Source organism: Alexandromys fortis, unplaced genomic scaffold, assembly GCF_014885135.2.
Source record: "Alexandromys fortis isolate MF-2015 unplaced genomic scaffold, M_Fortis_MF-2015_v1.1 scaffold_2_26212498_36691700, whole genome shotgun sequence".
Taxonomy (NCBI): Eukaryota; Metazoa; Chordata; class Mammalia; order Rodentia; family Cricetidae; genus Alexandromys; species Alexandromys fortis.
The window spans coordinates 10,430,525-10,447,008 of record NW_026067931.1 but is presented as its reverse complement, the minus strand read 5'-3'; the positions used below and the strand labels follow the sequence as shown (position 1 = coordinate 10,447,008).

Here is a 16,484-nt window from a genome sequence, read left to right as displayed (position 1 = left end):
TTTTTTTTTTTTTTTTTTTTTGGGAGCCTGTCCTGGAACTAGCTCTTATAGCCCAGGCTGGCCTTGAACCCACAGAGATCCGCCAGCCTCTGCCTGTGCTGGGATTAAAGGCGTGTGCCACCACTGCCTGGCTGGCATAAAATAATCTTGATTGATTGAGTGAGCCCCAAACAATATCATTGGTGGTTAAGAAGCTATTCTTGGGAAGGAGTTCAGATTCTATCTCTGGCACACAGTGTCTTTGTTACTGGACATGGCACTTGCTTGTCTGAACCTTCATCTTCCGTAGAGTGAAAGCGAGGCAGTGTCGACTGGACAGTTAGCACAGGGCCTGCCATGTCGTAGCTCCTACGTTGTGCTGAGCACCTGGGATCCGCTCACAGCAGTGGTCTCCAGTGACCTTTCTTCCATGTTTCTTAAAGGGGAGGCAGTGGGGAGTCTGTCCCCAAGGCTATCAGAACTTCAGAACTGTGGCAGTAGTTGTACTGTGTGGAGTAAGATGTACAAGAAGGACGATGGCTCCATCGGCCTCGGGGAGGAGATGGGACCTGACATCTGACAAAGATTGGGGTTTTTAGGAAGGAGAGGAGGAGAAGTCAACCCCAGAAAACCTGTTTAGAATAACTTACCCAGAAGCTGTGCTGCAGTAGGTTATTTCTGAAGGCCTTTTTTTTTGTTGTCGTTATTGTTTTTTTTTTTTTTTTTTGGACACAGGGTTTCTTTGTGTATTTCTGGCTGCCCTGGAATTTCCTCTGTAGATTAGACTGGCCTCAAACTCACAGAGATCCAGCTGCCTCTGCCTCCCAGAATGCTGGAATTAAAGATGTGTGCCCTCACCACCTGGCCATGTTCCCTGTATTCTAAAGTCATTCATTCCTGTAAGCTGGGCCAACCTGCTGTTTAAGGTTTGCTGTGTTGCATTGAGCAGTCACTGCCTCAGCTCCCCAGGGGGTAGTGTGTTGGGACATGACCATGTAAGAACTTCAGGGATAAAATGTGTACATATTTGTGGCGGAAAGGAGGGCTGTTTCCATTGTCTCGTCATGTTCCTAGCTGTCTGTTGGAGCCTCTCAGAAGCTGTGCTGTCTGTTGGCTTCTTTGGCAGAGGGAGCAGTCAATCACGTGACCTGTTTCTCAATGCCTAGTGAGGACATGCTTCACTTCTCTGTCCATTGCCTGTTCACCTATCAGTTCGTAGCAGGTACAAACAGATGCCCCATGAAACATAGCATTGTGAACGGGACCTGCCTGTAGTACCGTCAGAGCTCGGCCCAGGTTTAGGATCTTAGATGAACAGCTGACTTTATATGCATATCGACTCCTCTCAGAGACCTGTTGAACTGTCTTTTGGACTTTCTGGCCTCTGTTGTAATAGTGGTTTCTGGACCAGTCTCGTAGCCTAGCTTTCTGCATCCTCCTGCCTACACATAGCTGCTGCCAGGTGTTCTTGGATTTCTGCTGTTTCCTCTGCCTCTGGAGTGTGAACGTTGGCAGTTGTCTCCAGCTGATTCTGTTGGAGCTCAGATTCTCATCCTGCTGTTCTTGCATTAATTTTGCCCACTGTTGAGGCGGCATCTCTGGTACAGCCCAGAATGCCTCCCCTTGTGGGAATCTGGGCTGTCACTTGTACTCTAACGTGAGACGCCTCTCCTGGTTCTTCCCGACGACTCAGTCCCCTTGGCTCCTGGCCTTCTCTGACTGGGTGGTTTCGGAACCGTTCCTCACTGACAGAGGACTTTGAGCCTCCTGGCCTGCCTGTGCTCACCTAATCAATTCCTGGGAGCTTGTACCTCTAGCTCATTCTGCCTTGTACTGTCTTGTCTTTGCAGATGGTAACAATATTCTTATTTTTGAGAATATGATTTATTTGTTCTTTGTTTCTGAATACAGCACTTGAGTAAAAGGCCTGTGAGCTGCTTGGGGAGGAGGCAAGATTTCCCTGAAGTGTTAGAAACTTGAGCATTGAGAAGGTCCTGGAGCTGCGGCTCTCAACCTGTGGGTCATGACCCTTTGGGGGTCGAAGGGCCCTTCCACAGGGGTCACATGTCAGATATTTACATTACAATTCATAACAGTAGCACAGTTATAGTTATGAAGTAGCAGCAAAAATAATTGTATGGTTGGGGTCCCCATAGCATGAGGAACTATATTAAAGGGTCACAGCATCAGGTTGGGAACCACTGCTCTTCAGGCTGGGGAGACATCTTGAAACCCACTCCTAGCTTTGCCCTGATTCTCTCTTCTGCCTTCCTGAGTCACCTCATCCTTTTTTTTTTTTTTTTTGCTTTGACTTCTGTGACATGCTGATGCCTGTCAAATACATTCGGTTCGTCCATTCTCCTGCGCTTCCTACTTGTGTATCTCAGCTTAATTCTTGGATCTTCCACAAGCCATGTCAGAGATTGCTTTGGTTTGATGCGTCTCCTCACTCCTTTGCCAGTGTCCAAATGGCACCTGAAGATGAGTGCGTCTCCTGGATTTGTCTTCTTCCTCTCCTGTTTTTGAGACAGGCTCTCACTATGCAGTCTTGGCTGGCTTGAGATGTGGTATGTGGGAGACAGAGACCAGCACTATCTACAGTGAGTTCCTTGCTATCCAGTGCTGAAGGAGACCCTGATGAGAAAGAAAAAGAAGAAAGAAAAGGAGCGGCAAGTGCTCTTACTGCTCAGCCACCCCTCCTGGTCCACATCTTCCTTGTTTAGTTGGTTCTCTAACAGGCACACTCCTCCCCAACCCACACCCTGCATACACACTCCTCCTTAGTGCTCTCTCTCATGGGTCAGTGCTGTCACCGGGCTATGTCATGTTTGGTTCCACTTCTCACAGTGCTTGTATTGTATCACAGTAACCAGTGTATGAATTGTCTGCTCATAAGCCCTGCTCGAAGCTCCGCGGGTTACTCAGTTCTCAGGGACCCTCTGCATGTAACCTAATGCCTAGCACGGGGCATCAACAAATGTTGTAACACATTTGAATGCGTAGCGTGATTAGTAGAGGTAAATATTTACCTGCATTATCTCATTAATGCTCTGCAGCCTCCGAGTCCTGTCATTATCATAGCTTTATAGGTGAGGAAGTGGGGACCAGGAAGGGGAAGTCACCTGCTTCTGGGAGCTTCCTCACAGTCTTGTATGTGGTGAGGAGGGTATGGCCTGGTGACTTGTTCTCCCATGATTCTCTTTTGTTTTCAGAGCCATGATGCGGGTGTGCTGGTTGGTGAGACAGGACAGCCAGCATCAGCGAATCAGACTTCCCCATTTGGAAGCAGTTGTGATTGGTCGAAGCCCAGAGACCAAGATCACAGATAAGAAATGTTCCCGACAGCAAGGTAACTAACTGGTCATTGGGATGTGGAGATGACTGTTTAGTTATGGGGGATAATGATAACCAGCGAGACACATTTCCTGCTGTTCTTGCTGGAAAACCTATTTCTTTTTTCCCTTTTTTTTTTTTTTTTTTAATTTTGAGACAGGGTTTCTCTGTAGCTTTGGAGCTTGTCCTGGAATTTGCTGTGTAGACCAGGCTGGCCTTGAACTCACAGAGATCTGCTTGCCTCTGCTAGTATTAAAGGCGGGTACTACCACTGCCTGGCCCTTGCTGGAAAACATATTATATTCCCAACACAAGGCTCATAAATTATGTTTTTTTAGCTAACACTAGGGCTGGTTCAGCCCGGATTTTGCCTTCACGATGCAGTAACACTTAAGGCAGGCTCAGGTAAGGGATGGGAATAGGTGGCTGCCATCCTGCTACCTTGAAGTGGCAGGCTGAGTCTTGGACGCTGCTTTGCCCAGGGGTTATGCATTGAGCAGCAAGACAGATTCTGGGCTCTCCAAGCTGGATGGGGCTGGTGCCAGCCTTTACATAGTCCCTTTCCCAGAGGCTAGATCTGTATAACTGTGCCATACAGCTTGTCTGTCATGTTTTAAGGGGAAAGCTGCGTGTACACACGCACGCACGCACTTGCCTGCAAACTGTGGGCATGCTCACCCTTGCCTGAAGTGTGTCCCCATAACCCTAAGGTTCTGGACTTGGAGTCTGCAGCAGTGAGTGTGGACTTTCCTGTATGAGTTCGTCCAAGTGTGCTGGAGTGTGGAGCTGAGTAGGTCCAGGATACCAACTGCTCTGCTTCTGTCTGTTCCTCCTCCCAGCAGCAAGTGTAGGGGGTTGGGGCTCACCAGCTCTCTGCCCGTCCCCACTACTGAGCAGCTGTGGTGCCTCTTCTGTTCCCCGTCTGGACCCCACGTGCTCTTTCGACTTATCTGAACATGAGTGCTTGAAGTTCTCTTCTCTCACATACTGTCCAGCCCTGCAGTGCTCTTTCTAGAACATTCTTTACATTCCTTCAGGCCAGCTTGAGCTTCTGTTTTCCAAGAACAGACATATCTTTTACCTCTTTCTCTGTTGAAGTCATTTGGCAGTAATGTTCCCTACCCCTGAGGCTCGCTTCAGGCAAGCCGTTTACTTAGCTTCAGATACTACTCTTGATAGATTTTATTCTTCCTAATAGTAGAAGTCTTATCTAACCATGAAATAGGAGTTTTCCTCCTGTTGGCAGAGTCTGTGGTCTTGAGCTGGCTAGGGTTCTGTCAGAGCTGCATGGATTCATGAAAGCTGATTCCAAGTTTTTTATATTTATTTTTGTGAGACAGGGTCTTACTATGTAGTCCTGGTTGTCCTGGAACTCACTGTATGGACCAGATTGGCCTTGAAGTCAGAGATCCATAAGTTTCTACCTCTTAAGTGCTGGGATTTAAAGGTGTGTCCCACCCCAACCAACCTAAAAAGGGAAAGATATTAAGCATTTGTTTGCTTTTAAGATTTATTATTGTTACTTTTTAAAATTATATGTGTGCCGCTGTGTGGGTATATTTAAGTACAGTTCCTTGTGGAGGCCAGAGGCATCAGATTCCCCTAGAACTGGGGTCAAAGTAGTAATGAACTGTCTAGTGTGGGTGGTGGGAACCAAACTCAGGTCTCTGGAAATATAACAGCAAAAATACTCTTAGCCAATGAGCCATTTCTCCATCCCCCCGCCCCAAGGTTTTTAGCTGTAGCTAAGGGAGTACATGCACTGATAGAAATTATTTTTGTGGGTGAGAAGTGGGGTTTAAGATATTTTTTACGTATTCCAGACTAACCACACACACTGGCTATGCAGCCAAGGCTGGTCTTGAACTCCTGATCTTGACTCTACTTCTCAAGTCTGGGGTTACAGGCATGTGCCACCATGCCCAGCTCACTGAAGGACATTTTATGGAAGCGTTTGAAGCTGTTAGAAATTGTAGGCCCAGGCACATGCAGATCAGGCTCATCTTTGGACTGCCTGCAGCAGTCGGGCTTTTGGTTCTTTGAGGGAAAACAGAGTACCTGGTTTTGGTCGCATCTGTGCTTAATGTTCTCTTATGTCTTTCAGTCCAGTTGAAAGCAGAATGTAACAAGGGCTATGTCAGAGTAAAGCAGGTATGTGTGTCTGTGGCTTGGACGCCCATTTATTACTTGATGGTCCTCTTACGCTGTTGCTTTAGACTGTGTCAGCTAGTGATGGAGGGAACCGCAGGCAGCTGACAGGACAGGACGTGTTAATCCAGCAGCCGCCCTAGCACGGATGGCGTTGTCGCTCTTATTCTTACATGATGGTTGTGTCCACAGGTGGGGGTCAATCCCAGCAGCATTGACTCCGTCATCATTGGGAAGGACCAAGAGATGAAGCTGCAGCCTGGCCAGGTTCTCCACATGGTGAATGAGCTTTATCCATATATTGTAGAGTTTGAGGAAGTAGCAAAGAGTCCTGACCTAGAAACACAGAAGAAGAGAAAGAGGTCAGACTGTGATGGTGAAGAAATGGATGCTGCTCAGGACAGTGAGTCCGGGACAGGGCAAGCACCTGAGAGCAGCCCCAGCCAGTGCGCTGTGCCTTCTAAGAAGAGCAAGGATGGAGCCACCAGAGAGGTGAGGATGGTGTGATTGATAGGTGATGTGGAGATGAATGAATATAATGACTGCTTAATTGTTTTCTACACTATAAAGCTCGGACACGGGTGAGGTGGTATTAGTCATAATGAGGGTTGTTAACCGTGATGAAAGAGTCACTTGTTTGTGGCCTGAAAATCACTTGGTGAATGTCCCTTTATATGCTTTCCTATTAAATTCCTGGGGCAAACCACTTGAAGGAAGACGGTGCAGTCAGCAATGGCATTGTGTCGCACTCTTCGCGGCCTTGGGATTGACCTAACTGGTGCAACAAGAATGAAGAAAGGACAGACACACGCACAGGAAAGCCGGGATTGGGTGGGCTGTTCTTTCTAGTGGAGACGTACCATCAGCAGCAGCCCAGAAACTCAGCGTGATTACTCTGTACATCTGCATTGAGGAGCTGGGGTTATTGTACATAGCTGAACAAGGAGGCAGGGTTAGGAGGCCTCAGAAGGGCGCAGTCTTGGGCTGTAACCGTCTGGGAGGAGGAAGCTGTGCTTGATAGTGTCTGCATCCCCTGTCAGCCATTCGTGAACACTGGTGCTTACACCGTGGGAAGGCTTTGCCATTTCCTTGGGTCTAGGCGCTGAGGTCCTTGTCATCGCTGGTCATATCAACAACACACATTCATCAGGACTTGGTGCACTTGTTACACATTCATTCAGGGTCTCCTTCACTTCCCACAATAGTGTGGTTAATGCTGGACACTAAAATGGGTCATTTGCTTGTGGACCTGTTGGCTAACACTGCAGCACTTCATAGACAGGCAATTTGCGTGTTGATGTCAGGAGGGAAGCTTGGCTGAGCTGCAGCTGCAGTGTGTGAGGGCAGTTTTGGCTGTGTGGAGCTTTTCCTGGGGAGGTGTGAACAAACGCCTGTTCACCCCTATAGGGCACTAATGACAGACCACGCACGTCTCACTTGCTGAACTAGTGAGTTTTAACTGTGGTACTTATAGGAGCATGGGCAGCTTATGGGTGGCCACCCCATCAAAGAGCAGTCTCTCTCTCCAGCAGTGTGAGCTGCTTGTGTATCCTCTGGGAGGGAGGAGCCTTAGGAGCCCTCTCAGGAGTCCTCCCCACCCCCAACAAGGGAATGTTATTTGGCCCAGTCTTGTGAAAGTCTTGTTTAGGTAATCGCAGCTGCTCTTATTCAGGACAGCAATCTTTGCACAGAGGACAGAGTTCCTCATAGGTCTCCGTCTACTCCCCGTTCTAAAAATAGGAAGACAACAGGGAGGCTTGTGGTCCTAAAGGGCAGTAGACTGAGGTAAAGGAAGTTTAATTCTCAAAAACTAACATTCCTTCCGTGTTGTCTGTGGATTCTGCTCTCATGCAGCAGTATCTACATTTAATCACTGGCATTTATATTTGCATTGTCTGTCTTGTCTAGGAATCCGTGGGCCACTGGAGTCAAGGCTTGAAGATTTCTATGAAGGATCCCAAAATGCAGGTCAGAATAAAATTGTATAATTTGTGTCTGTCAAGTTGTACATGACCATTCTACAGAATTTTTGTAAATAAATGAAGCCAAAGGATTCTGGATTCTGATCACTGAACTTTTCTGTGAGAACAAGGCTTCCACATCGGTCCTAGAGTAGTCGCTAGACCTGTGTCCTTTTGTCTACAGTATGTCCTTCATATAACTTCATACCACCCTTCCTTGAGCTCCTTTCCATACTCATGCTTACACACGCATGCATTATAGGGGCCACATATGAAGGAGAATGCGGTGTCTTTTCTTCCTGATTTTGGGTTACCTTGCTTAATATACTTTTTTTTTTTTTTTTTTTTTTTTTTTTTTGTTTTTTTTTGCTTGTTTATTTTTGTTATTTTGGTATTTTATCTATTTTAGTCCAGCTTTACCAACAGCAGAAGCTTGGATTTGGAAATGTGCCTATATTCTTTGCTGCATAATCACTGCAAGTTGTCCTATTGTTTGTTTGACTTTTAGCATTTATTGCAGACTGGCTTCAAACTTGCTACGTAGCCAAGGATAACCTTGAATTTCTGATCCTTCTGCCTCCACTTTCTGAATGTTGGGGTGACAGGCGTGTGTTCACATTGCCCAGTTTATATGGTGCTGGGGATTCAATCCAGGGTTTTGTGTATCCGAATCATGCTCTCCACCAACTGAGCTACATCCCAAACCCAATTCATGATTTGTAATAATCCTAATTTGACCTGTGTTTGACCCAGCCTTGAAATTACAAGAGCAATGCAAACCTCTGCCCTTGGTATCCACTGAATAGTTCTGGCGTTGCAGACAACCTGCCCTAGCACATTCAGAAGACACCCAGCAACCCTGTACCTCAGAACAGCAATTTGCTCCTGCTGTGATCGCACAGGAGAGGTAGCACATCCTGGTTCCCTTCTACAATAGTGATGTTGTGTTGAAATAGGAAGCGGCGGCGGGGCTGCGTCCCCAACACCCCGGCCACTTGGCTAGCTCATGCCCGAAATAACAACACACAAACTGTATTCATTTAAGAACTGCTTGGCCCATGAACTCTAGCCCTTACAGGCTAATTCTTGCACCTGGACTAGCCCATTTCTAATAATGTGTGTAAGCACCCCAAGGTGCGCNCCCTCCCTCCCTCCCTCCCTCCCTCCCTCCTTCCTTCCTTCCTTCCTTCCTTCCTTCCTTCCTTCCTTCCTTCCATTGACACAGGGTCTCTTATATAGCCCTGGGTGTCCTGAAACTCAGAGATTTGTCTGCCTCTGCCTCATGAGTGCTGGTATGCCTCCATACCCAGCCTCTGATTTCCTAATGTCTCCATTCTGTATGTAAGTGTATGCTCATTATCCACTGTCTATTGATGGACATAGGAACCATGAAAGAGCACATGAACTGTTTTTCTAGTTTGAACTCTGCCATAGTTTTTTCTTTTCCCTTTTTTTTTTGTGGCAGATGAGTGCATAAAATTGTAAGTGATAATGAAGCTGTTAAGCCCTAAGTGAAGCTCCGCAGCTTTAGAATGGCCGTTCTAACTGTAGAAAAGCTCATCAAGATCTATTTGGTGATAGGCGAGTGTTTGAGTGGCTGTCTTAATCTACCTGCGAGATGGTTTTTATGTGAGTTTGTAAAAATAAGTGCTTTTATAAAAGTTTTAAAAGTGGTACCTGGAGGTCCTTGGAGAGAAGCTCACTTCTTCAGATATTGTCTGCTATTCAGAGAAACTGTACCAGCAGGCTGGCTTAGTTGGGGAGGGTGCTTGCTGCCAAGGCGGATTCTTAAAGTGAGTTTGTTTCTTGGAACCGACATGGTAGAAGGAAAGAACCAATTCCTTAAATTGTCCTCTATGATTTTTCCAAATAAGTAATAAATGTTAAAAAAAATGGTGCTGACCCAAGCATGGTCCCTTGTATTAAGGGACCATCAGATAAGGTGTGGTGACTGTAGTAATAGCCGTCTTCATGTCGGAAGTCAGTCGTCATCCTTGGAGGAGCCTTCGAGGTTCACTTCAGTTAGGGCTCCTTGAAATCTACACACATGTATTCAGGTCTGTGGTAGAGACGCTGCGGTTGAACTCTCCCTGTGGAGATTTAACATGGAGGCCTCGAGAACTCTATTGTACTGTGTATCTTCTCTGTATCCTACCTAGTGTGGTGTTTGAAAACACAGGCTCTGGAGTCTGTGTGATTTGGGTTGGAACCCTAGATTCTGCACAGTGTAGTTATGTGACGCTATCAGTGTCTGCTCTCACTTCCTAAAACTCTTTGTACAAGGTTTTGTCAGTACGTGGACTGTGCATGCACAGAGGTCCTCAGCTGACATCTCTTCCCTTCCTGTGTGCCTTCTGCTAGGTCTACAAAGATGATCTGGTGGTAGTGATTAAGGACAAATATCCCAAGGCCCGTCACCATTGGCTGGTCTTACCGTGGGCCTCCATTTCCAGTCTGAAGGCTGTGACCAGCGAACACCTTGAACTTCTCAAACACATGCACACCGTGGGGGAAAAGGTGATTGCAGATTTTGCTGGATCCAGCAAACTGAGCTTCCGCTTGGGTTACCACGCCATTCCCAGCATGAGGTAAGCTTTGGGTGATGTGGTGCTCTCTGGTTTGGTTCTGGTGATTAGCATGGACTTGAGAGTCAGGTAATTTCAAGGCCCAAAGTGGGATGTTTCCAAGTAGATGGGCGAATTTTGCATCTGCCTGACTTGCCTGTGAGCAACCCAAGTGCCTGCTTCTGCCTGTAATTCAGTCCTTTGAAGTTTTTATTTCTCTCAAAATGTAAGCCTCTTAACATGCAGACTGGATGAAGTAGCTTCACTCCTTGTAGATGGGCACTTATTGTCAGTGGCTTGCTAGAATTCTTGGAGTTATCTCTAATTCCTAAATGACTAAGGACCATGACTCTAAAGGAAACAACATCACAGACATCTGTAAATACAAGCTTAGGGTGTGCACAGTTTCAAACAAAGTGAGGGACAGTGGAGTCTGCTCTTTGTTGGCTTATTTGCAGAAGGATTTGGGGTAGAATTATTGTTTTTCCACACAGAGTGCATGCAGGACTATTCCGTTAGCTTATTTGGTCCAAGCAACAAGATGCATGGGCTGCACCTCTGAGGTTTACCCTCAGCCCCAGCTTTTAAAAAACTACACTAAAGTAAACAACATAAAAAAGTTCTTATTTTGAGACTTTTTTTTTTTTTTTTGCTTTTTTGAGACAGGGTTTCTCTGTAGCCCTGGCTGTCTTGAAACTTCCCCTGGAGATCACGAACACTGTACTACACTGTAGTAAATGTCTTTGCACGGGGGTGGGTAGCAATCTATAGCTACATCATACATATGCTAGGACTGGACATGTGAGTGTTCATAATGAGGGACATCCAGTTTCTCCTGGTAGAGAAAGAAGACACAGAAAAGGAAGTTAGGAAAACAAGATGTGTGTTGCTTGTGGAGATGGACTGGGAGGAATGGTTACCAGCATGACCCGGAAGCTAAGAGGGTCAAGTCTGGAGGAGAACCAGCAGGAATTACCATTTCCCACCTGCAGATACGAATACAAAGTCAGAGGTAGGGAGAGGCTTAGGATTTGTGTGCTATTTCCTGATGCAGAAGTATGTAGAAGTAAAGACGCTCTAAAGTTAACCGCTTCTCTCTTTAGAGAAACCTGGTACTGCTAGGTGTGGTGGCGCACGCCTTTAATTCCAGCACTGGGAAGGCAGAGGCAGGAGGATCTCTGTGAGTTTGAGGCCAGCCTGGTCTACAGAGTGAGTTCCAGGACAGGACTGTTACACAGAGAAATCTGTCTTGAGGGAAAACAAAACAAAACAAAAAACACCTGGCATCTAGACCTCTCTGGAGATGATGAACCTATGGTGCCTTGCAGGAACAGAAAGCAAAGTCAACCTTAAAAACTGTGAAGGGTATGGAATGACAAGCCAACCTAAAGGAGCTTTCAGTGACCCAAGATGGAATAATTTATGCCTCAAAAAAATAAGTAAATAAACATAGGTTTAAAAACTGAAGCAGTGGATTAGAATTTACAGATATCTATGAGCCTACACCTGAAACAAGGGGGAAGAAGACACAGCTCCCACACAGAGCAGTCCGCTTCATACAGTAGGTGGGAGGAGCATCAAACCAGCCCTGGGAAAGGAGCAGAGTAATCGCATTGTGGGCAAGTGCCCCCAATAGAGCTCAGTGCGGTTCATCAAATTAGTGATCCCAGCACTAGGGAAACTGAGGCAGGATGACAACTCTGAGTTCAAGGTCAGCCTGAGCAAAATAGCAAGTTCCAGGTCGACCTGTGTAACACCCGGTTTTGGTGTTACACCCTCGGTACAGTTCGCGCGCAGCTGTACCGAATGCGAGTCCGGGCAAGGGCCTGGAGATTGAACACAAGATACAGAGACTAGGGTCATTCGATAGGAGATCAAGCTAATGCCGTTTATTCAGACTTGGGGAAGCCTTTTTCTACCTAACTGCAGCACAAAGATCTCTCCNGCCCAGGTAGGTGGGAAATTACCATATTAACAATGGAGAAGATTGCCTGCAGCTAAATCACCAGGTGGGGCAGGGATAGCACGGAAACACACAGGAAGCTTAGTTAACTGATAACAAACTGTCCCCGCCAATGCACCCTAGGAATAAGGGAGACCAGGGGCCCACAGACCTGGATACACAGTGAGGCCTGTCTCAAACAAATCAATTAAAAATAAAAATAAAATCTACCAATAGATAATAAAATGGTGAGTCTAAATTTGAGCAGCAGGGTAGTAATACTCTTAAAAATATTACCCCCAAGATAGTCATCAGTTAAAAAGGAAAAACTAAGTCTGAGTGAAGAAACTTGGCAGGCAACACCTCAACAAAATGACCAAGATTAACGCCGCACGTCACAGGTCACCTCAACACCATGCACCTCTGACGTGACGAGGACACCACAGGAATCACGACACAGCCAAACTGAAAGAGAGCTCCCTGACAGGCATGGGCCTCACACCTAAGGCCAGCACTCAGGAGGCAGAAGCAAAAGGATCAGGAATTGAAGGCTAGCCTGGCCATGTGGTGAGTTCAGGGCCAGCCCAAACCTCCGAGAAACCCAGCCTCAAAAAAAAAAACAAAAAGGAAAGACACATGGCCTACAAACAGCCAGAACCCATCAAAGGTATCGAGACCAAGCTCAGATTGGAGGCTAAGACAGACAAGAAGGAGTGTTCCATGACCCTGAAGCAGGAAAAGAGCATGTCAGCAGACAGGCGGCACTTTGGGCCGTGTGTTATCTCCCAAGCACATTAACTATTCCCAAGTAAATGAAAGGCTGTGTCGCATGTAATGACGCAGCATCAGAACGTTATGTACCTGCACTTACTGTGGTGTCATTTTGATTAAACTGCAGTTTTTAATACTCAGTTCTTTTTTGTTTTTCAACTTCTAACTAGCCATGTACACCTTCATGTGATCAGCCAGGATTTCGATTCTCCTTGCCTTAAAAACAAAAAACATTGGAATTCCTTCAATACAGAATATTTTCTGGAATCACAAGGTAAATAGTATTCTTTTTTTTTTTTTTAAACAATTCATTTCATTTTCTTAGATGTTTTACTACCTGACTCAGTGTTTCTCTAAGTCACAACCTGACCTCAGGTGACCCACATACATTTAGTGATCTCTATAAAATATGCACTCCGAAAATGAACACAGGTGCTTCATTGTAACAGAATTGCTGCTTGGCTGTGAGCATCCTGGAGGGATACAGTCAGCTGTGTGTTGGGGTCCGAAGTGTTTCCTTTTGACAGTAGAGGGGTTAATGGCTGCCTGGTGTGCCAGGTGTCCAGAGCTAGTGAGCTGGCTTAGCCTCTTGGCTGGGAAGCTGTGTGCAGTCGGCCTTGCTGTTGCCGCAGGGACAGCATCCCCGACAACACCTAAGAAGGTAGAGCTGTGTTTAGAGTCGTAGTCTCAGAGGACTCGTGCCTGGCTCTGCTGCTGGGCGACGGTGGGGCAGAACACCGGCAGGGAGGGCAATGATGAACAACACTGCTCACTTATTGGTAGCCAGGGACTGAGAGAAAGAGGAGAGAGGGAGGGGCTTAGGGAAGGGACTTGGGACACAACACAGCCTCAAGGGTGTCCCCAGTGACCTGTTTTCTCCAGCTAGGTCCTACCTCCTAAAGTTTCTACCGTCCCACCAAATAGCACCAACAGCTGGGGTCCACACTTAACAATGCATGAGGCTTTGGTGGGGGGACACTTTGTACTTCATGTCTAAATGCTCACAGAGTTCTTGGTTGAAGAACTCTCTTTCTCTTCTCTCTTGTCAGGAGTTGAGCAAGAGTTTGGGGCTCTCTCCTGTTAGCAGTGTTTCACGGGTACTATGTGTATTTGAGATGTAAGCATTTCCTAGAATATTTGCTGTGTAACCAGTACTGCTGCATTGTTAATGGGACAACTACCATTTAGCAAAGAGCCACCTGGAGAAAGCCATGGCGGTAATGGGTGGTGCGTGGACTGTGTCCTGAGGGAGTGTGTCATCTCAAAGGTAGGTTGCTCAGACCTAGAATCTGGTCAAGTGCATTTTCCCAGTGTGAAGTCTAACTTGAAGCGTGTGAGCTTTAGGATAGCAGATCTGTTGATTGATACAATCAACATGTTTTTGGCCTTTTTTCTTGACATCTTACTGGCTGTCCAGAGTAGCTGGGATCTGAACCTTATTTTTTGCTTGTAGCTGTGATCAAGATGGTTCAAGAAGTTGGCAGAGTGACTGTTCAAGATGGGACTTCTGAGCTCTTGAAGCTGCCTCTTCGCTGCCACAAGTGCCAGCAGCTGCTGCCTTCCATCCCGCAGCTGAAGGAGCACCTCAGGAAGCACTGGGGCGGGTGACGCTCTCCCTGGCACCTGAGTGCCGTGCCTGTGCCCCGTGCAGCCCTGAACTAAAGCACGCAGCTTTCCGAAACAAAGCTTATTTATTCTTGAGCAGCCCCACGTCGGGGGGCTGGTTAGTTCGGGAATTGGAAATTTGGGTTTGTATGGTGTACTTTGGTGATGGAAGCTGGCACATGCCTGATCATCCTTTCCTCGACCATGCCAGGCCTGACTAATGGGGTGGTGACAAAGCCAGCCCAAGACTCAAATGCAGGCTGGAGAAGCACAGTCTGGTCATATGCTTTGTTCCTGCTCCGGACCGTGCAGTATCTTCCTCAGGGTAGCTGAAGTTCTGAGGGCTTCTAGCTCTCGGACTTTAATCTGCTCTACGATAGTCTTCCCTCCACGAGGAGGCTTTCAGCAGGCTGAGTGTCTCGGTGACAGTGTGTGACAGTCCTCTGCACAGAGATGCCAGGGCAGAGGGGGTTAACAGTCCAGTCTGTGCTGAGGACGTCTGGGCAGTGTGTACTGTCAGCTTCAGGCAAAGGTCTTACTGCGACCTCAGTCATGGCTCTTGAGAATTACAGAACATACAGCACACCAGATACAGTTTCCCCAATGTGCCTTGGAAAAACAGATGTTGCAAAGGACACTTCAGTTATTTCTAATTTAGCATATCAATATTAAAATAAATATTTGATTAGAAACTGCAAGGAGTGCTTGTATCAGACAGTGTAAGAATGTCAGTTGTAATGACGAACAATCGAAGAATGAGGTGACCATGCTCACATTCTTCATTCTGCCCTAAACAGATTGTTTTAGGGCTGGAGAGGTGACTTAATGGTTAAGAGCGTGTGCTGCTCTTCTAGAGAATCTGAGTTTTGTTCCCATCACCCACATCAGGCCGCTCACAACCATCTATAGGTCCAAGGGGTCTGACGCCCTCTTCTGACCCCCATGGGCACTGCACCCCAGTGCACAAATCCATTTATACACATGCACATTCATACATAATTAATACTTTAAACATTAGATCTTTGGAGGGAAAAATGTAAATAATGACTTGGAGGAACCAGAAAAAGCACACAAAGTATTGAGGTGTATTCATCTCTTAGCCTTCATCTCCCAAATGGTTTGTTGTCACTAGGGGGAAAAGACTTTCTGGACTCTGGATGTAGCCCTAGCTAACCTAAAACTCACTACATAGACTAGGCTGGCCTTGAACTCACAGAGGTCTGCCAATCTGTGCCTTCAGGGTACTGAGATTATACCACCAGCACCAAAACAAATAAAACCAAAAAGCCAAACCAAAAACATCCCCAAATATACAAGGATTAGATAGCCATTGCCAGCATTTAATTAATTCTGATAGTGAGATATTGTCACACACTGTTTCCTTTGCAGAAATGCTCATATCTGTCACCTGCTTTCCTTTTGATTGTTAATAATGGGCTAGTTAACCTCACATTCATGTCAGCTCGAAGTTCTGCTCTTGCCCAGCGCACACATCCTGGTGTCACTGTGCTGAACGCTCTTTAGGAGAGTATTTGAGCATGCAACAATTAGGATTCTGTCGCTGAGTAACAGGGTGTTTGATTCCCAGGCCTCAGTTTCCAGCTCTTGTACCTCCTCCCATCCACACGGTGCTGCAGGGTTGCATGTCTGTCACTCAGGTTCCATTGCACACCAGGGCATTCACATTCGGGAGGTGTACAATGGAGCTTCATTTAAGCCATAAATAAGAAGGAAAGCTTTGTCCTCTGCAGGAAGACAGATACACCGGGGATCATCCCGGAAAACAAAAGCGGCCAGACTCTTCTGAGAGTTGTCTCCTATGGGTTCTGGGTTCCACGGTGAGGCAAAGCAGTGTGTAGGCAGGAGCTTGTGCAAAGCCTGCTTGCCACATGGGACAGAAAGGCGGAGACAGTATTCTGAGATAGGTCTTGCTGTGTAGCTAAGGCTGGCCTGAAACTCATGGAGTTCAGGCTGGTCTTGAATTTAAGACCCGACTGTTTTAGCCTCCTGGGTTCTGGATTACAGGCATGTGCTACTGTGCCTGGCTAGGAAGAATCCTCAGAATACGGCTTGTAGGCCATGAGATACCTCCATATATGGGCCACCAGTCAACTCATCTTTCTGTAACTGAACGCTGCAGGTAAGAGGTGGAACCCAGGGCAGAGGAGGGGCCTCTGGGAC

At 46.7% G+C, this 16,484-nt stretch overlaps 1 protein-coding gene across 3 annotated transcripts; it reads left to right on the top strand.

Annotated features, from left to right (window-relative positions):
* The first annotated feature begins 3,159 nt into the window (after positions 1-3,159).
* On the top strand, positions 3,160-15,343 carry Aptx (aprataxin). 3 transcript variants are annotated; one of them, XM_050145448.1, is made up of 7 exons: positions 3,160-3,328; positions 5,417-5,463; positions 5,653-5,952; positions 7,369-7,428; positions 9,783-10,009; positions 12,869-12,972; positions 14,152-15,340. In XM_050145448.1, exons 1-7 carry the CDS (start codon positions 3,196-3,198, stop codon positions 14,304-14,306), a joined length of 1,026 nt encoding a protein of 341 aa, XP_050001405.1. In that variant the 5' UTR covers positions 3,160-3,195; the 3' UTR covers positions 14,307-15,340. The 3 variants fall into 3 exon arrangements, with proteins under 3 accessions (XP_050001405.1, XP_050001406.1, XP_050001407.1); XM_050145449.1 differs by lacking the exon at positions 5,417-5,463 and having other exon boundaries at positions 5,768-5,952; positions 14,152-15,343; XM_050145450.1 differs by lacking the exon at positions 5,417-5,463 and having other exon boundaries at positions 3,190-3,328; positions 14,152-15,337.
* Positions 15,344-16,484: the final 1,141 nt, after the last annotated feature.

Bases quoted from the DNA above. Each gene is read 5' to 3' on its own strand.
- Aptx (XM_050145448.1), top strand. From the start codon at position 3,196: ATGATGCGGGTGTGCTGGTTGGTGAGACAGGACAGCCAGCATCAGCGA. The intron at 3,329-5,416 runs GTAACTAACTGG...TATGTCTTTCAG, and splicing joins GAAATGTTCCCGACAGCAAG to TCCAGTTGAAAGCAGAATGT. The intron at 12,973-14,151 runs GTAAATAGTATT...TTTTGCTTGTAG, and splicing joins ATATTTTCTGGAATCACAAG to CTGTGATCAAGATGGTTCAA.